The sequence below is a fragment of the Myotis daubentonii genome, chromosome 11 (assembly GCF_963259705.1).
Source record: "Myotis daubentonii chromosome 11, mMyoDau2.1, whole genome shotgun sequence".
Taxonomy (NCBI): domain Eukaryota; kingdom Metazoa; phylum Chordata; class Mammalia; order Chiroptera; family Vespertilionidae; genus Myotis; species Myotis daubentonii.
In genome coordinates this window covers 41,792,511-41,814,100 of record NC_081850.1, presented here as the reverse complement: position 1 = coordinate 41,814,100, position 21,590 = coordinate 41,792,511, and the positions used below count along the sequence as shown (strand labels likewise).

The following is a 21,590-nucleotide window of genomic DNA, read 5'->3' as shown; positions in this document are numbered from 1 at the left end:
GTGCATGGCTTAAAGAGGAAGATGGACAGATCATTTCCCCAGACCATTCACCTAGCTTGGGGCTGGCTTGAGTCAGAGAGGTGTCTGTAGGTCGTGTACCCCAGGAAGGGCCTCTGAGAGAGACAAGACAGAACGCGAGGAGGAAATCGGCTTGCAGCATCCTTGGACCATAAGTGAGTGTGGAGAAGAGGAGACAGCACAGCTGTTAAAAACTTATGTTCAAATCCTGGCTCCTCCAGGTGCTAGCTGGGTGACCTTGGACAGATTACGTAACCTCTCCATGCTTCATTTTCCTCAGCTGTGAAATGTGCAAGAAAACCTATCACTAATTGCAAGGAGTTGTTTTTTTTTTTTTTAAATTATTGACTAAGGTAATTAATATGAAGTACGCAAAACAGTGCCCAGCGTATAATAAGTGATCAATAAAAATTAGGGATGATGATGAAGATTTTAATACTAGGGGAACATGGACCTTAAAATATATTTATATAACACATTTACAATGTATTTCATATAATCAGTTATCATAAAGTGGCATTAATTAATACATTTCTTTACTTTTTCTAGAAATTGAAACCTAAAAAGTAAAATAATGGTTTTGGACTATACCCACTGTCTTTAAGAATGCTGGACTGGGTTTTTGTTTGTTTTAATTTAAAATGTCCAGTAGAAAATACTTTCCCCCTCCCCCCATTCAAATATAAGCTCATCAAATGCCTTCCAAACATTACAGGTTTTATCTGTATAAAACTTTGCACTCAGAAATAGGTTCTGCCTGAGAAAGCAGGTTTTGGACTGCTAACAAGGTGCTAATATCTGCACCATAACACTATTTTCCTGCCAACTGACTTGGTTTGTATTTAATTAGACCATAAGATTCTGGGCTGAGTATAGTACAAGTTACATAAGTTTCACAATTTAGATCTCCTAATGTCAGTATCTTCCATTATGGCAGAAAGCACCATTGAAATTATGAACCCCCCAATAGGAATCCTAAAAATTAAATGATGAATGCAAGCATTTGTTTGTTATAATAATGGAGAACTTGAGGGGTGTTTTTTTTTTAATCGTTAATCGCACATGCATTTCGCAGTGTATATTTGAAAGTAGATTCAAATGAAATTTTGGAGGAGTTATAATTTTTAGTGGGAAGAAGAGGAAAGAAAGAAAAATAATTTGGTGAGATCTTTAAAGTTTGTGTGCAAAGTATAGTAAAATGAAATATTAGATAGTTCCCATTTAAAAGGTGGTGAGCTCCCCCAAAAGAACAGATCAACATTCCATAGCCACAAAAACAAAGAAACAACCCCAAAATACCTGATGAGTATAATAATATTCAGTGGGATGGAATGTGAGGAAACATTGCAATTTATATCTGGTAAATGTTGAGTCTATAAGCTTTTCAACCAGATCTCACTGAACAAATGTAAATAAATCGTAACAATCTTGAGTTTCTTCTCTGTAATTGGATGTATTGCTGTACTCAATCCATGTTTTAAAATCAAGTTGACAGGTACATTAAAACCTGTTAGGTGAAAGTGAGGACACTTCCTATGAGGCAGGTCTAAGGGGGCAACTGAGAGATCAGCTAAACCTGGGATGCGGGCATAGGCCAAACCAAGTCTCCAGACCCCGTCTCTCTACTTTTTCTTGACTCTTTCTATCCAGTGACCCCTATTTTGTTAAGTGCAAGTTTTAAACAGGGTATAGTCATATATTCCATTTTTTCCAAAGCTCAAACATTAGAGCCTCAACATTCTAAATTCATTTTAGTACAACAGAGCTTTTAATTTGACATATCAGCATCGCTCAATTCTTTTCTCTATCTAACCAAGTCTCTGCTTCCCAATGAGAACTCTCTGGGAAGTCCATTCTCCTTGGAAAATTAAACATATGTTGTAGGCGTTGGTCTGAGACTCTCTGAACCTTAGCTTTTTCATTTGCATCATAGAGACAACAACACTTCATATTGTTTTGTGACAATAAATATTAAAGAACAAAAATAAAGCACTTAATGAGGATTAAATACCAAGGCACTATGTAAATACTTCCTACTGTTATTTCATGTAATTCAACCCTTACAATGACCTCATGATTCAGGTATTTATCTTCATTTTACAAAAAATTGAGACTCAGAGAAGTTAAGTAAATTGCCCAGATCCACCCATACAGTAGGAAAGGCTGATTGAAACTTGACAGTCCCACTTTCATGTCTGGGATTGTAAATAGCCCCCTATGTGTTCAAGGACATAATCTGACACATAGTAAGCGTGAAGTAAAAGTCAGTTTCTTCTTTTACACTTTGTTTCATTTGAGGTGCTAGAGACACATACAACTTCCGCCTTACAATGTTGTCCCCAAACTTCTGTTCGCTCCATCCTTCCACCTGAAAAGCTTGAGGTTCCTTGCTGATAAAATTCTGCCCAATGTGAGGGTTTAGTTCAATGTGACTTCCCACAAAGTTCATCCTATCACTGTAACATTGACCTTCTCTCTTCTTAACTCATCTAGATTTTACCAGTTACAGGGGTCCTTGGGCAATGGCATATTGTGTTGTATTATTAGCTAACAATTCACATCTGTTCTTTAGAAACCTCAGGAGTTTACTTCTTTAAGAAAATGACAGCACTCTGCAATGGTTAAGAACACAGACTCAAAACATAGAGAAGATAAATATATAAGAAGTTATACCTGAATATTAACTAATTATTCAACATAGATATGTGTATAAATAATATACTGCAGACTCATTCTATTAATTGTGGCCAAGCTGCCTAGTACTTCTAGAAATAGAGCTCCTTGGCTAATATCTAAGCTCTATGAGGTTTATAATTCTTTGCTTATTCTCCTCTGTGGTATTTCAGCGTATTTTTTTTAATATACTGTTATTCTCTTAAATCTTGAAACTTTCATTCAGTTACTTAACATTTATTGGATGTCAGATTTTGTGCTGGGTGATGGGAATACAAAGCTCAGTAAGATGTGGATCCTGTCCTCAGGGAATTGACAGTCCAGTATGAGGTCAGCGAGAAACTGCCCACCACACTTAGCCTGCCATCTGTTTTTGTAAATGAAGTTTTATTAACACAGCCATGATTGTTCATTTACATATTGACTGTGGCTGCTTTGGTGTTACTGCATCAAAACTGAGTAGTTGAGACAGAGACCACATGGGCCATAAAGTCTAAAACATTACTCTCTGGGCTTTACAGAAAAAGTTTGCAGACTCCTGATTTAGTGGAATGTCCTGAAGTACCTCTTTTTTGAGGACAATATTGTTTTTATACCACTGATTCCGAGATTGGTGGTCATCTAGAACTTCTACAGACCATTGCAACTTTAGAAACATGGGTGAAATGGACAGTTGATTACTGTCCAAGCCTCTCAGGTATGACTACGCCTGGTCATCTCAGAGAAGTTCATAGAGAACAGCTTATCATTCTTGGTTCTTCTTAGAGTTTGAAACAGCTGTTACCTAAGCACTCAATCTAATGCAGTTCCTAAGCAGTTAGGATGCCAGCAATTAGGACCAGAAAAAAATAGGGCAAACCACCATGAACTAGGAATTGTGGTCTTGGAGTAGGGGTGGGCAAACTTTTTGACCCAAGGGCCACAATGGGTTCTTAAACTGGACCGGAGGGCCGGAACAAAAGCATGGATGGAGTGTTTGTGTGAACTAATATAAATTCAAAGTAAACATCATTACATAAAAGGGTATGGTCTTTTTTTTTAGTTTTATTCATTTCAAACGGGCCGAATCCGGCCCGCAGGCCGTAGTTTGCCCACGGCTGTCTTGGAGCATTCCCCTTCAACCTGGAACTCTTGTAAAAGCAGACTATAGAATACATACTGTGCCACTGCAAAAGGATGCAGTTCTGAGGCATGTTAGATGATATGTTTTACAATAAAACTGATCACTCTTTAAATATATTAATGGAATCTAAATCTCAAAGTGTTTTGATATCCATATGATACATTTGAAAAGAAAATCATAAATAAGGACTTCTGTAATAGAAATTTTACTATATATATATTTTCTCCTTAAATTCATATTTTCATTTCACTCCTCACACACAATTTTATTCTAATATCAAAATTTTTATATTTGAAAGTCTTTTATTAATCACCTGGTTGTACTTCTCTGCAACAAAAATATGTATTTATATTTATATTTAACATTCCCCCCCCCTCCTGCAGACATGAGTCCTGAGTGTTAACATTACTTCTGGATTGATTTATTGTTATCATTATCACTAAATCACAATTGATAAGAATTACACAAATATATTACAAATTCTATATTTATTAAACATAAATTTAAAGGAAATTCAACTTGTAATAAGCCAGATGAGGCTTTATTTTTCTTCCAGTTAATTCTACTACCTATACTTGTCTATTAGTTACTACTAGACTGTAGTGGAGTTTAGCATCACTTCTATTCTTATTTTTGGTTTTAGAAATTTAAGTATTGAAAAATGTATTTGCATAACTATGTACATGCAAGTGGAACTAATCTTGCCATAGCAACTTAACTCACTTCTTTAAACTCCTTCTGAAGTATATGTCTCAAATCACATAGCATTCTATCATCCAAATAATTTTTAATGATTTATAACTGCCAAGTCTATTAGGTCTATAATTTTTGTTGAAAGTAAAGACATGGAAACTACCCGATTTACAAAAATATTTTGCCCACTCATTAGAATCATTCCCTTTCTCAATATTAAAATCAATATTTCAAATTGTCCCTGGGTTTTAGTGCAATGAAAGTTTCTCCATCTTGGGAACCATGTACATAATGAAATTATTTGCAATGAGTGAGAGTTTGGTCTCTCTTTTGTGCAGAGGAAGTGGGGTTATTATGAAAGGGAAGGTGAAAAAAAGGAACCAGGTTTCTCAGAGGAAATGTCAGAAAACTGAGGATCTGTAATGTGATTGCATTTAGAAAGCCTTCATATACTCCTAGGACAGTGTTTCTTGTCTTAGCACTATGGATATTTTTGGGGCAGAAGAATTGGTTTTGGGGAGCTGCCCTGTACATTGTGGAATGTTTAGCAGCATTCCTGACCTCTGCCTACTGGATGCCAGTAGAATCTTCCTAATTGTGACAACCAAGAATGGCTCTTGACATTGCCAAATATGTCAAAATGACCTTATGTCCCAGAAATTCCACTTTTGGGAATATATCCCAAGAATCCTGAAACACTAATCTGAAAGAATATATGCACCCCTATGTTCATTGCAGTATTATTTACAATAGGCAAGATTTGGAAGCAGCCCATGTGCCCATCGATAGATGAATGGATAAAAAAACTGGTACATTTACACAATGGAATACTATTTGGCCATAAAAAGGAAGGAAATTTTACCCTTTGTAATAGCATGGATGGATCTGGAGAGCATTATGCTAAGTGAAATAAGCCAGTCTAAGAAAGGTAAGTACCATATGATTTTACTCATATGTGAAATCTAGTGAACAAAATAAACTAAAAACAAAATAGAAACAGACTCATAGATAGAGAACAGACTGACAGATGTCGGGGGGTGGGGAGTGTTGCAGGGCTGGGTTTAAAAAGTGAAGGGATTAAGCAAAAAAACCAAACCAAACAACAACAACAACAACAACACACACCAAAAACAAACCTCATAGATACAGACAACAGCATGATGATTATAGAGGAGAAGGGGGTGGGGGAAGGCAGAAGAGAGTATAGCATGGATAAATGGTGTTGGAAGGTGATGGATGGAAGGAGAATGGTGAACACACAATACAATATACAGTTGATGTGCTATATAATTGTACAAATGAAACCTATATAATTTTATTAGCCAATGTCAACCCAATAAATTTAGTACAAACTGTCAAAATGGAAGGGACAAAATCAGTACCTGTTTCGAACCACTGACAGGTGTATGAGTGTCCAGGAATGAAGACCACCTGAGCAGTGAACATCATACTTGAATTCTGCTCTACCAAGTACCGACAAATTTCCAACAGCCTTAAGGGCACATTAGATTTCTCATCTACCTTAAAGCATAGCAATATTTTAAAATTTCCCACAATCCCACCAATAGGAATCAATGCATCCTCCATATTCTTTTATTTTGAGATATAAGTGTGTCTGTGCTGGTGTTCTTTAACATCTCTAGGGATTCCAAAGCCCCACAGTGTTGTCACGGGGTACATATGGGCTAGTTTAATTGAGGTAAAATGAAGGCAAGTTGACTAATTTTTCTATATGATTATCCTTTTCTCATCTTCAACTTTTGAAGCAATATATTTCTCAAATCAAAATGAGCCATAAAAGACAAAAGGGGCAATATTAACCTACTCTTACGACATGAATCAGGCAGAACCCTTCTTTTCCCAATGATGGAGAAAGTTTTTTAGATTGTATATTATTATTATTGTTGCTATTTTCACTATTCAGTATGAATTACAGCGTATGGATTACAAGAAGACTAGAGTCTTAAGCTCTTTAGAGAATAGAACTGAAACATATTCACCCTGTATCTTTAATACATAAGGTAGTGCCTGGTGCATAAAAGGTCCTTGATAAATGTTTCGTAATGAATGAGTGAATAGTTGTGTAAATATTAAATAAGTTAATTTTCTCTATGAGCCATTAAACTTTCAACCTTAACCTTATTATCATGCCAGCTGACCTCAGGCAAATGGATGAGCTAAAAACCATAAGTCGTAGAAAAAAATAGCCTTACTACTATGCTGGAGCACTTACTTTGACACTTAGGATTAATCTACAGAGAACGTGTAGAAAATTTGGGAATAACAGAAATGGTAATAAATAAGGTACTTGATATCTTAAGATCCCAAGGTGGTTTTTAATATTTTATGTTTTCTTCATTTTTTGTGTGCATTTTATATAATTTAGATCATATAGTATATGCAATTTTGCATTCCAATCTTTATATTAGTCTTTAAGTTTACTGAGGTCAGGGATGATATCTTTCTTTATCAACATTTTAACCCTAGAGCCTAAAACACATTGTCAGGTTCATATAAACACTTAATACTAGTGACATATATTACATACACAGTGAATATGTAGTGGTTTAACAGTGAGTACCTACTAAATCAAAGTGTGCCATAAAGAACATTAAGCCAAAGTTTCCCTATATTGTTGTAAATACCATAATGAGACTATAGTGCTTTTAGGTACAGGCTTTTGCTACTTTAGTTTATTTCCTTTGAAAAGATTCCTAGAGTGTGAATTACTGGGCCAAAGAATATGGTCATTTTTAAGGGTATAGGCTCAATGATTGTACCAATATAAACACCTACTATAGAATATGAGGGTGTCCAATTCATCACACCATTCCATAATTTGACAGGTGCTTTAATTTCTTTAATAAGTGAAGTTGAACTCTACCTTTCCAATTATTTACTAGCCATTTATATTTCCTCTTTTTATAAAACAAGTGTTTGCTTTTTTTTATTTTGGGACTGTTTTTTTAATGTGTTGAGACTGCGTTTTTAAACTCTTAAAAAGCACTCTTTCTATTTTGGGGTTTCCTTGGGCTTAGCTACTCAGGGCACATTGCTATTCATACCTGTCCTGCATAGCTTACAAGGTTGCTGTGTGGATCACCCAGAGGGCATCTACGGCAGCTCACTGAGAACCATAGAGCACTAAACACAGACAATTATTATTAATTTTGCCTGCTATTACATTTGTAAAAAGATGAGACTGCATCTGTCAGCTCCTCTCAAGTTTACTGAGTTTCTTTTAAAAATGTTTTCAGAATTTTCCTTAAAAGCAGTCACAGTACAAAGACTGATAGAATTAATGAGTATGAAGAAATATACTGCAATTTCTAAAAGACAGACCAAGCAAAGGAGGTATTTTATAAGAGGTAAAACAAAGAGAATCGCCTGAGACAACCTTACATTTTTTTTTTTCCAAAGTGATATTATTAAACATACAGGATTGCTTAGTATAAGATGAAGACAATCCAATGCAGATTCTGATGCAATTCATTTTCGTTCTAATAGTGTCTGTGGTCAGTTGAGTTGTGGGAGTCAGGACCATTATATAATAAGATCAATTTGAGTGCTGGAAAATAAACGATGGGGTAGGTTGGTGTTTCTAGCTATGTTTGTATAGCACGGAATATGCTGAAGAGGCCTGAAAATTCAATAAGAGTGAACTAATAAATGTACTTTTAAGGAAATGTGATTGGACTTAATTCGAAAGCATAAAATTTGACCATGTAAATAATAGTTTGATGTAAAGAATATTATGTTTCAGCCAAAATGCAAAACACATTAAATCGCAATATTGTCAAGGAGGAGCAGAGCTCTGCATTTATTTAGAATTAATGTCACATTTAATTGCTTTTTTCCTTTATATTGCTAGGCACAATTAGACAGGGCACCTTTTTAATGTTGTCAAGGTTCTTTCCTGAAGAAAATGTTTTATGCTTGTACAAAACATAAAATTGAATAGGATGATAATAAGCCTTTGATAAAATGGTGTGCTGACGAGACTTTCAGTCCCAATCAGACAGAATCAGTTAAACCCAGGTAGGTAAATGGTGGTGTGGTAGGTTATTCAACCCATTGTTTTACCTGAAATATGCCCAAGGATAGATAATCTCCCTCTTGACAAATATAAAAACCAGAGGAGAGAATTGACAAACTGAGAGACAAATGAGTGGATTAACATTATAAACTATGAGGTAAGTGCATGTTGCTCACGGAATGAAGAGGAATGTCATATTGAGACATAACAGTCTTTATAGCTATTTCTTCTAACATTGTTTCCTTCCTTAAAGCAGATGCAGATACATTAGGATCTTAGTGGAAGAATCCTCTATAAATATGCAATTTTACTAAAAACTTGAAATCTCTTTAAAAATGAAGGCATATTTGAGATTATAAAATCATATTTTAGAATCTTTGAGGGGATAATTATGGTAACAAAACACTTACTGTATATACTTTAACTTAGTTATTATTTTTACTGGCCAGTTTCTATTCAGAATCTGTAGATTTTTCTAAAATGTTTATTTTAATTTTTTTCTGGAATTGGTAAATGTCTATTATTTCAGGAGTGAAAACTATGGAGAACTATGGTTTGCTTAAAGGGATCATGTGATTGAATAAAAATGGTTTTACTATAAAATTATTTATTCCACCTATGGTCAAAACACTCTTGAGAGTTTTGGTAAGAAGTTTTACCTGAGGGCCAATGCTGGTAAAATGATCATGGAGGCTGCATCTGGACTCTTAGCAAGTATTAATGTCATGATTGATTAGTGATGTCTGCTGTGGGTGTAGGGGTGACAAAAAATAGTACAGCCTAAGGCAGAAAGCAGGGAGTAATGAAAATAGAACTGGATTCAGAGTCAGAAGCCCTTGATTGAAGTCAAATTCTGGTCTCCACTTCTTTTAACAAATAATTCAGGACAAGTCATCTATTTTTTTTCATTTAGGAAAAAAGAGATAGAAACACTGGACACTTAAGAAATTCAAGTGAAACAAAAATTACCTAAGAAATTCCTTAGGAATTTTACAAGAAACCACTTTGGTTGTGCTGGAGACTATTGTCTTAGAAAGCATCACCTCTTACACATAGTAAGTCCTCAATAATCAAGATCTGTCGAATCACATTTAAACCTGATCCACTATCGGGGAGGAGGGGAGGTTTGTCACCTGGAACTCCGCCATGTAAAATGATAAAAAGAATATCTATCTTTGACTCTAAATCAGTACTCATGTCAACCATGTTAGATAACCTTTCCAAGATCATAAATGAAACTTCAATGGAAAGAAATTCAGAAACCTATTTCATTACCAAAGAACACTTTCTAAAACCAATAAAATAAACTTTAATTTATTGTGACATGGGTGGCAATCAGATTGACCTTTAGTAATATTAGTAAACAAAATGAAGCAAAACACACTGGAAGGTATTAATGCTACCTTATTAGCATACTATTAGTATTTCTGAGCTTCTCCGGGAAAGGTATGCCCAAAGCCCTGTTCTTTTGTACTTAATTTTTTTAAATCACAAGAATGAAAATATATTTCCAAGGGTAAAAGTGCTTAGAATTAAGCCTTTTAAATGGTAGTCAGTATTCAAAGGGGGGAAAAACAACAACACCCAGAATATTGGTCTGTTTTAAATTTAATTTTAGAGCAAACAAAAATCCCTACATAAATTTATCCGAAATATTTTGTTTCTGTAACAAACAAAAACAAAAACAAATTATTGCCATAAAACACTGCACCTTAATGATGTGATGTGTTTTTCTGAACAAATGTTACTGTGTTCAACCAGACTGTGTGGCATTTGCTCATATTCAAAAACTGTGGAAATTTGGACAAGGTTTCTTTTTTCTTTTTTAAAGAAAAGTGTTTAATTCCTTCACTATGTGCCAGGCACAACTTATGTACACATTAATAGAAAATGTTTGACCTGACAGTGATAATCACAGCCAATTACCCATTAGAAACTCAACATGTCCAAGTTCTTTAAACTTGGATGTTATTGTTTGATTCTGGAATCTAGAAGCTAGCAGCTGCTGGATGATAAAATATGACTTGCGTGTTCATTCTGTCTCAAGCTATAACATGAAATTTTTACTTGAGAATCTTAGAATATGGGTTTTCATTTTAGTTGGATAGAATGCACATGAAACACTTTTGAGAACCATGCCTTGGACAGGTGAAACTAAACATTTTTTAAATGTAGTTTGATAAGTAATTAGTTTTAATTATTTTTATTACATTATTTAGGCAAATAAAAATACTACTACTGTCTGAATTGTATATTCTCAGAATTACAAGCAACAACACATTCTGACCCTATTTAACAAGACTGTCTTTGAGAAGTCTTTTTAATGGAAAGATCAAAATAGTGGTTTAATGTTTACTAAGTAGTAGGCCTATTTATATAAAAACTACAGCAAAAATCTAGATGTATATTACATATAGCACGTCAAGTAAAACCACTTTTCTCCAAAAGTTCAGTCTACATTTACTACAAAGAAGAGCACGCTGGCCCAGGCATCACATGAAGTGGTGTATGTGTCCATTCATATAACATGAGCACCGGAGGAATTACAATAGCAGGTGAGGGAAGAGGCATCCAGAAAACCAGTTGCCTTATTAAATAACTGTTCAATCAAAGCTTCTCAAAGTTAGTACCCTCTCTTTTAACCTCTGACCTTTTTTTTCAAAGCCCCAAGAAATGGGGTCATTCAGCCACTTCTTACATTCTTCCAGGTCCAAGAAGTTAACAGATCAAGTACAATAGCCATTTTAGTATCAGGATGTGTTCCAATACAAGAGCAGCCTTCCTTGGCCTAATAAATTCTAATTAATAATCAGCATTAAAAAATATATCTATTTTTCAAGACTGAAAATACATGGCTCCGTGACTCACCATGTAGAAATCTGAAGATGAGGCTCATGCTAGAGCAGAGGGTTATGACTAAGAGTGACAACTTGGCTGCCTGGATGTCTCAAATGGTGACATTTACTTTTGTGACTTCTGCCCAGCCCAGGATCTGGTTTTCAGCTTTGTAGGTTCAGAAACTTGATCCCGCCAGTGTTTCAGAGTGGATTAGACCTTAGTCTGAGGATTCAGGTTAACTAAGCTCTCAAGAACTAACATTCAAAACTAGAATGCCAAATTATCACTTCAAAATGAGGAGCCTAATTATGAGTTGTAGTGGTTATTTTTTTTTTGGCTGAACGGTGATTTTACCCATAGATAATGCTGGGATGAACACGGCCAATAGTTGCTGTTCACACTCACATTTTTGTTACTGTCTAGGAGTCCAGGATTTTCCTTCCTTAAAGATGCTTAAGAGAGAGAATAGCTCTAAAGTCTGTAAGACCATTATGTGTTGATTTTATAGTTTAATGTTCATAGTTCAACCTTTATCCAAGTTCTTGGAATGTAAGAGTTTGAAGAATATTCGTGTGGCCCTCAGACACTGCCAATGCACCCTGTTACTCCCATGAATTTTATTCTTCCTGATATCTAGTAATCTAAGATACTCTCTGGAGAAGATATCGCTATTTTTAGGTAATACCTTAAATGTTAAAGAGCATGAAACTCAATATAGATCAGCCATTTTCTTATTTTACAAAAATGAGAATTTCTTTTATAAAAAAACAAGCATATAGGGCTATTATAAAGTTTCTTTCTTTCTTTCTTTCTTTCTTTCCTTCTTTCTTTTTGCTGATGATACTTTTTTTTTTTTAAATATATTTTATTGATTTTTTACAGAGAGGAAGGGAGAGAGATAGAGAGTTAGACACATCGATGAGAGAGAAACATCGATCAGCTGCCTCCTGCACATCTCCTACTGGGGATGTGCCCGCAACCCAGGTACATGCCCTTGACCGGAATCGAACCTGGGACCCTTCAGTCCGCAGGCCGACGCTCTATCCACTGAGCCAAACCGGTTTTGGCTGATGATACTTTTTAATTTTTTTACAAGTTACTCTCTTCCTTACACCAATATTCATCTCCTTTGGTACTTTTTTTTTTTTTTTTGTAATTTAAGAACTATCTTAGAGATTTTTAAAAATTGTGGCTTTCAAATCATTTTGCTAGCAAACGTTTCATTTGAGAACAATACCACTACTTTCTCTATGTCAGAATATGCTCTTTTTGGAATGGTTCTATGCCAATAAACAAACTTTCACATAATACCAACTGTAAAAGGCAACTGAGGAATACAACACACTATAATGTAAACAACCTCATTTATGATGAACAAATTAATCAAAAGATGGACTTCTCCTCATCCTTAGAAGCCCATCTCCTGTGAGAGCTTCTCATAGTGTCCCACTGTATTTTGTTCTGCTCTTGCTTTGATTATAGCTGTCAGAGCCTCACCAGTTAACTATACTTTAGCAACTTGAGCCCAGTTCTGTGCCTAGCTGTGAGTAGATAAATATATTATGAATAAGTAAATATGAGTCACATACATTTCTATTTGGAGATATATGTAAAAGACGAAATCTTTGAGTTTGTTTCTTTTTAAATTAAAACTGAAAGTAGAAACATTGAGAAGATGATCTTATTCTCACATATTCAAGAGTATATTTTAATTTGGAAGCCTAGAAATAAGTTGATCAATGAATTTGACAAAGTTTTCTGAACAGGGGAGAGTTAAACTTGGTTCCAAATAAGAAGGAGAAAAATTTGTAATTGAAAATATTTTTTACAGACTAGTCAGAAAACTAAAATAGAACAATATTCTGCAAATGTTTTTGCAACACTAATACTCATTTATTTCATGCCAAGTAATGGTTATAAATGCCAAGGCCTTTTAAAAAAGCTTTTGATGTTTCTTTTTTAAAGATAATTTTGTGTCCAAATCAGAGAGTACCTTTTGCACTTCTAATTTGAAATTAAAATAGTGTGTACCTGCTGTTGTTACATAACAATATAATTGTAATGAAATTCATGTAAAAAAGAGAATCTTAACAAATTTTTAAAATATGATTTAAAATTGACTTGTCATAATATGCATTGGAGAAAAGCTTTGTTCTGAGATAAAACCTATCTAGCATTTTCCTTTAAGCATCCCAAATCTTTCTATGTGCCACAATGCCAGGATATTGGATTTACATGAGTACAAAATATTGTGGGTTAGTAACAAAAAATATAATTTGGTAAACAACCAGATTAATTTGCTCTTTCTTTGCTTATATCTGTGATTTCTGTGAATTAGAGAAATAAAACCCTGGACCACATGATATGATAACTAATCACACACAAAAAATGGCATCAACTAAAACCTAGTTTAGTAAAGTAATTTACAAAGTCAGTATACACAACCAGTTAATAAAATATTCACTAAGCAAAGGTGAACACATTTAAGTCAAAGCAAATTACTTTTGCTCTTTTATAAAAGCATGTTTTGAACGAGTGTTTCCCCTCATGTTTTTGCAAAAGGTGACACATTCACTTGGTGGCACGTGCTTAAGCCAAGAATATCCCAATTTAATTTTAAAACAAAATTTATCATGTAATTATCATAAAGTTATATTTTATTTCCAATATTTACAAATAACAGCTAATAAAGAAAAATTGCATGTTATATTAAGTATAAAAATATTATACCTTCTGTGTTATTTTTAAATGTTCTGGATGCTTACTATGCAAGGTATTAGACAATGTAGGTAAAATATATGTTGAATAGCATTTTAACTCCTTATATAAGCACTAATAAACTTGTACTTATTATGAAGACAACAAACCTAGGATTTAAAATTTATTGATGGCCTTTTAGCTATATTTTAAAAGATAAACTGAGCAAGCCAAAATTCTAAGTGGACTGCAATGCATAACAATTTTGTGACATTATTATCGCAATATTTCCTTTCATAAGAATCTACCCCCCATGCCATTAGTTAAACCACATTGTTATTATATTTAGCTTGATTCACTATAAATGCCGTTATAACACCTGTGGTTTCCCTCATTAAGAAGTGAATGGATGGGGTCAGGGGTTGAAAGGGCAGCATATGCGCTATGAAAGAACTAGTTAACATAGCCTATTATATTGGTGCACTGGTAAATCTCATTTCTATTCATCAGATGATTAGTTCAATCAATATTTATTCCTCTATGCTCCCTTTGTCTTGCGCTACAAAGGAGACATCCTTCAAAATCATGGCATAAGCCTTGTTATCTATGAATTTGTTGCTTAATTTGGGAGGGAATATTTCATTTATTTGGCAGACCTGAATTCTTTGATTGCTTTTCCTTCTAATTATCATTAGGTAGTATAATGGGATTTTGTATAGATTATTTATAAATAGATGCTTTTAACAGTTTCTTTTTTATGCTACTCAAGTACCACATGTATTCATTTCTTCCTTTTGAATGTTCTGGAAAGTTGCTTGTGTTTCTCTAAAAATGTTTGAATTTGGAAGAATGGATTGTGAAAGCAAAGATAAGAATGATTTCCTCTTTCAAATATTCATTCTTCTTGCATGAGTGGGTGGTTATAGGCACATACATATACATATTGTTTATCAGTGTATATCAACAGACACCTCCAAAACATGCTATTATCTGCTAGAGATTCTGTTAAGTCAGAGATTTTATTCAAAGTAAGACAAATATTTGCAAGAAGTTGTAATTGGAAGATGATTATAAAATTACAGGAATAATACTTTATGTGTAAAGTGCTCATTTTATCAACAGTCACCATTCATTACATTATAAAAAGGCTTATTTCATTCGTTTACTTATAATGAATGAAATAGTAAAACTACATGTAGAATAAAAAAACACATTAATTATTAAGCCCAATGTCCATTACTAATACTTCCTTTTCAGTATATTTTTAGCATATCAACAAAATGATCTGTTAATATCAGTTACATTAAATTAATAGCAATATAATTTAGAGTCCATGTTTTCTGTTTGTATAGGATACAGAAATTATTTAATCAACAAAGTCTCTTCATAATAGAATGATATAAAGTATATTTTAAGTCACCTCAATCACTAATAACTTAATCACTAATAACTTTATCACTAATAACGTATGCGCTCATAACTTTTGATTTGTTTCAATCTGTCTAGAATTCGATGGTCTTAAGTTTGGCAATAATTCTCCTATCTCCTCGTATAGTTATCTGTAAGGCTTGGATTTCACCAATGTACAGTGGCATTGATGTTATTGTTCACAATTTTAAACCTCACTTTATTAAATTCGCAGAATACCAGCAGACCCACACATAATAGAATTTTTAAACTTAATAATTTACTAGACTAATTTTTACCTCCGTATTAGTTGAATGCTATGAGATGTACTTTAAATTAGAACTATATCATTATTGCAGTGAAAAAGTCTAGTTAATTTGTCGCGAGTCACTTTCATTTTTAGGGCTATTGTAGCAAAAGTATAAAAACGACACAGGCCACATGATATTTCTAAAAAGTGGTTACACGTTTATAAAATGTGAACTAATAGCTGAAAAAAGTTTTACTTGTATTTTTATCTAGAAAAACTTCTTATATTGAATCACTTAGAAACACTTAGGACAATTCTGCATATGCTACTTTTAGAAAAAAAGTAGTAGTATTACACTCTTTAGATGTCATTTTCATGAAGACAGACCCTGAAACGTCACATCTTCTTAGTGCTATAAAATCTTTGGTGCTATAAAATTTGATCTTATGATTCTGAAACACTTACATCTAAGATACAATAAACGCAAGCACACACCTGGATGATGGCTTTTAAGGCTGTTAATGGTTTGGTATTTAACAAATTGTTACCAAAATAAATGTTAACATTCATTATTTGATTAAGTATAAAATAAATGTCATTTAAGTTCAAGTAAAACTCACATACACCACTTTAATAATGATGCAAGAAACCATCTTTTAAGGGTGTCCTAATGATCAAAACCTATCCTGTTGTTGAGGGACAGAAAATCCACTCCTAAGTTTTAAATGAATGCTAACAAAGGAATTTAATCTGTATTCTCATGTTTATGAGGCCTGCTGCTCAAAATTTCTTCCTTTATATTCCCATCCTGGGTTCCCAATTCCTGATTTTCTGAAAATACAGCAAAGTGAAAAGGCTTGGTGGGTTTTATAAGTATTCCAGAGGCCGAGGATGCCAGGTACTTATGTGTCATAATATGTACTGGTTACAGATTCACCCGGGATGTTTGTGGCTCTGTATTTTTCAACAATACTTGAAGGACAGCCTTAGGATTTTTCTTTAAACTGTTTGAATGTTTATCTTTCTTGGAATAAAGGCAGCTTACTGCTAATTACTTAATGAACTATTATGAATGGACTACTGACAGAGATGTCCTTCCAATAGTTTTTTTTTAAACTGTGGGAGGTGGAATGTTTGTTAGCGATATTGGATTGGAATAGGTGGAGGAAATTAAGGACTTACTTGTTAGGGGATCTGAAGGCCTGGCCAGCGGGGGAATGCTGAGCTCCAGGTTTCAGAAGGACTGCCATACCTCTGAAAGCAAGCGTCCTTCCCCCTTTCCCCTAAAGTTAGCAATTAGTAAAAATGAACTACCTGGATAGAACAGATGAAATCTGGGCCGTGGAAAAACCAAGCCCCATCCTTGTTTACAGCAAGCATAAAACCAGATTTCTAATCCTGGAGCCACAGTCACCTATTGATTGCCGCGACATCTGTGCCCTTGTGTTTGGAAGCAGGGTTTTCTGCTCAGGCAGGGCTGAAAAATCCTACCACTTCGGCCCCCCTGTCGCCTAAACAGCTGACAGCACTCTCAGGACGGAGTCTCCTGGCCCACACCTTGGCTTACTCCTTTCTCACCTATGGATGGACCCAATTACAAGTCCCCCGGTTCGCTTTCCGAAGTTCCCAAAAATGCAATCTACGAAGAAGAAGCAGCGTCTGTAGATCTGATGCGACACCCTCCAGCAGACAAAGGGGGAAATGCTTTGTGCGCCACCAAATGCAACCTCCTCCGCCCCAGGCCAGCCCGGAGTGAGTCAAAGCGCCGGCCGGGACTCAGTTCCACTGTGGAGCCGGACCATGACCTCCAAGATCAGAGCTGCTTAACTTAACCCCTTTCTTACCCCAGAGCGGTCCTCGGGATCAAGCCTCTTAAATATCCTAGACTTGGAGGTGGCGGGGTGGAGGTGGGGGGTGGGGTTGCTGAGTTGGTCCGGAGGGCAGGCGACCGCTCAATCCAGGACCAAGTTTGCGACTCCCTGCCTGACTCAGAACAGTCGCCAACTGCAAGCCGTGGCGCCCAGGCCGAGGCTCTGACTGGGGATGGGGACGCCCTGGGGATGGGGAGCGTGTGTGTGCGGGCGTGTGTGGTGTTGAGTATTGGGGAAATGGAGTGGGCACACTGTAAAGCTGACCTCAAAACCGCCCTTCTCCCCCCAGTACAAGCTGCTTAGCAGCCCAGGTACAAGAGAAAGCTGACTCGTTTCCGCTCTCACTTCTCAAGTTCACACTCAAGTTCAACCCCTGATTCCCACCAGACGTCTGAGTAGTCTGGCCCTTTTCTCAACCCATCCTTACAGAACAACCCCCGATGTCGCAGGAGGGCAAGGTCCGCAGGAGATACACAGCGAAGGCATAGGAGAGACGGCGAAGGGTCAAAGAAGGAGAGACCAGGAGGGCGAGGGAAAGACCCCGCCACCTTTCAAGCTTGTTTCTATCTCCAGCGCTTGCCACCAAGCCGCCTGAAGTTAGAACTTGAAAGCGCTCCTGGGCACCTGGCAAGCGTGGCGCCCTCTAGAACGCAGGTGAGGGCTCAGACTGCTTCCTCCTGGTGAGCAGAGGCCAGCGCCTCGCTTTCAACCCTTCAGGCTGCTTAGTCCCCAAAGTGAAGCCGTGTGGGACCCACATCCTCGCTGGCCAAGTGCTCCTTCAGGCGCAGCGCGATCCAGCTACAGCCACTCCCGCCCGGCACTCCTGTCTTCTGCAATTTAAGGGGAGAGTGAGTGGCTTGTATGCCCCAGGTCCTAGGGCCCAGTCGGAGCTGAGGTGCCGCGTGGTTTTGGACCTTCCTTCCGAACATAAGAACGCAGCCACGGGAGGAGTGTTGGAAGGCGAGGAGTAACGGAGGGGCGAACTAGCAAACTAAAGGAGAGAGGATGGTGATAAGACGGGACAGAAAAAGAAAAAAAAAAGACTCGTCTTCTGAAAGAATTTGGACAGTGGAACATGTGTCCAAGCCCCCAACTGGGGCACTAAACTGGAACCAGCTCGCACTCATGGGCCCCCACTCCCAGTGCGGGAATCAGTCAAGGCCATCCCTGTTTCTTATCTTCACTTCCCTCCCTCCCACTCAACTCCCTATGCAACCTCTCCGTTCCTCCTCCTCTTTTCCTTGCTTGCCACGGCGGGCTAGCCCACTCTCTGCCCTAAGCGTCCAGGCCTGGGCTCACCCCATGCGGGGTGGGGGTGGGGGTAGGGGTGGGGGGGAGCGTGCACACAGCCCCTCAGTGCGCTTCTAGCGAGGTGTTGGGGGAATGGGTGGCAGGCGAACACAGTCGAGTGGGAAGCGATGAGTGTTTACAGACTGACTCTCCCAAGATCGTCTTGCCTAACCCACCTGCCGCGGGGTCAGGGAAGTAGGAAGGTCCAGAGTTGGCCATTTCCAACTTTCTGTGGCCGGGACCAGGAGGGACGTGTGCAGGGGCGAAGAGGTTACCGCTCTCCTTTCCAAAGAACCAAAGAGTGGCCGGAAAGAATAACTGGGGGGTTGGGGCTTGTATGCCCCCGGTCCCAGAGCCCAGTCGGAGCCGCACAGATCCCCGTAGCACGACGGCACCCGTCCTGCTCGCCAAGAAAAGGGTGAAGCTGTGGCCAAGTGGAAGAGAGTGGGTCCGGCCACACCGCGCAGAAAACCTGAAGGTCCGTCACGGCGGGGGAGGAGAGGAACACAGTGGCACCCGAAAGCCGGCCAGGCGAGCCGCCGGAGCAGCCCCAAGTGCAGCAGGAACGGGTGTCTGGTCTCTGTTCCCAGCGCGCCGCCTGCTCGCCCAGGGGTCCTGCGGCCCGGGGCGCGGCCGGGGGTCTTGGCCCATCTCCTTCAGCGGGCCTTTGACAAAGAGCCTTTCCCACCGTGGGTGACGCGGGCTCTCCTAGCCTCTGGAACTTTCTCTGCAGAACTTTTTCGGGGTGGCGCTCGTCCCTGGTCTGCGCGAGCTCGGGCACGCGGACCTGGCCTGGGCGCAGCGCTGGCACCACAGGCGCGCGCCGGGGACCATCCCGGAACCCGCGTCCTGCCCCGCGGCATCACCCCTTCTCCGACCGCTCCCACGAAGGGACGCCGCCGCCGCCCAGGTCGCTGGTGGGCTTTGTCGCCTAGAGAGGGTGTGTGTCCGCGCGCCCCCGCCCCACCAGCCGCGGGTGCGCCCAGCGCGTCCAACCCCGGCCGGTGCCCGCCGCGCGCCGGGCGCTTCCAGCGGCTTCCGAAGAGAATCTACCCTCTCCCGGCTCTCCCTCCATCCCGCGTCCGCTTCCGCCCCGAGAGCTACTAGCAAACATGTTCAGTACCACTCAAGGGCTGGGAAGGAGCAACTGGAGTCGCTCCCCTCTCCAAAAAGCGCCCTCCCGCGTCCCTCCGGAACTCCCAAGAGGCAACAACACCTCCCCACAACTTTCCACGCCCAGGCCTTTCGGAGCCCACCTGAGCACGCGAAGTCCGGGCTGCGTCCCGCCGACCTCGTCCCCTCCGGCTGGGTGCACGCCCCTACCCCGGCTCCCCATCTGGCGGGAGTCGGCCGGACCCGTGGAGCCTCGGTACCCATAGAGCCCCAGGGGCCGCGGGCTCGCTTACCTCGCATGGTGTGGCCGCTCTCCCGCTCCGCGTAGTCATGAAGCTGCTCCCAGCCCGAACCCCGGAGAGCCCCAAAATCCCGCTCAGCACGAGTGGCGACGGCGGCCGGCGAAGAGCTGCTCCGCTGAGAACACCATTTAGGCGGGCGCCGTGGCCGGAGGGTGACGTTTGCCGCCGCCGCCGCTGCTTGGTTAACAGTTTTGATGATGGTGGTGGTGACTGTTTTGATGGTTGTTTGGTTGTTTGTTTGTTTTCAGGAAAGGTGAAAAAAAATGTGCTGCCTGGCCGGTGCCTGGGTTTTGTTTTGCTTTTCTTTTTTTCTTTCTCTCCAATGTGCTTGCTTTAAAAAAAAAAAAAATGCCACCGCCTCCGGCTCAGAAGATTTCTTTTGTGATCACTTGGACTGAGGAGGAGGAGGAAGGGCAGCGGCAGGAGGAGGAGTTGGTGGCGGTTTTGTTAGTTACAAAGAAGAGGGAGAAGAATCAAGGGGAAGAAAAAAAGAGGAAACAGAAAGAAAAGAAAGGAGGTGTGGATGGCAGAGCATGTGCGTTTTCACATGACATCTGTGCCTGTTAGCGGATCCACAATGTGAATTTTCACTGTTCAGTTAGAGGGAGGAAGGGAGCGAGAGAGAAAGAGAGAGGAGAGAGATGGAAAGAGAGAGCCCAGAAGGGGCTTATACGCGGGGGCGGGTTTGGCCGGGACTTCCAGGCCCCGCCTCCTGTCAGCGCCATGGCCAATCAGCGCGCGGTAGTGCTCGGAGGGGCTGGGACCACGGGGGAGGGGACCAGATTGGTGGCGAGGGGCGGGGGTTAAGGACACTGGAGCTGAAGGCGGCCAAGGCTGGAAATGGGCATTAGAGACGGTCCTCACTGTGCAGAGGACGAGAAGGACCCACAGAGAGAGTCGGGCAGATGAGCAGGTGACATTCACTTACGATTCCAGGAGGAGGGAGAGGGCGCTGGCCGGCCCTTCGGAGGCGAGAGACGCGGGACTCTCCTCTTTGGCAGAGCCTGTGGGCCTCGGAGAGTTAGTTTTGAATTTACGGTAGCGCTCTGCAGAGTCCTTTTTCTGTGCACTCCTCCTGTCTGGCGAGGGTTTCCAGGGCACGACGCTTCCGTGATAGTGGTAGCATAATGGAAATCAACTTTCCTCACTTTGAGCTCCACCAAAATGCAGTCCTATGCAAGTCCCAGTCTGCTTCCTTTAAAACCACTTTTCAGATGCTCCCTGCTCCCAAACTTAAAAACCAAGCAAAACCAAAATCCTGAGATCTCTTCTGTTTTTA

The 21,590-nt window shown here is 39.4% G+C and overlaps 1 protein-coding gene across 1 annotated transcript in view; it reads right to left on the bottom strand.

The window, feature by feature from the left end:
* The window catches only part of RORB (RAR related orphan receptor B), a 179,031-nt gene extending 158,098 nt beyond the window's left edge, over positions 1-20,933 (bottom strand). The window contains exon 1 of the mRNA XM_059656917.1: positions 20,303-20,933. Coding sequence (XP_059512900.1) covers positions 20,303-20,309 — 7 coding nt within the window. The 5' untranslated portion in view covers positions 20,310-20,933. The remainder of the gene's footprint in view (positions 1-20,302) is intronic.
* Between the last annotated feature and the right edge of the window lie 657 nt (positions 20,934-21,590).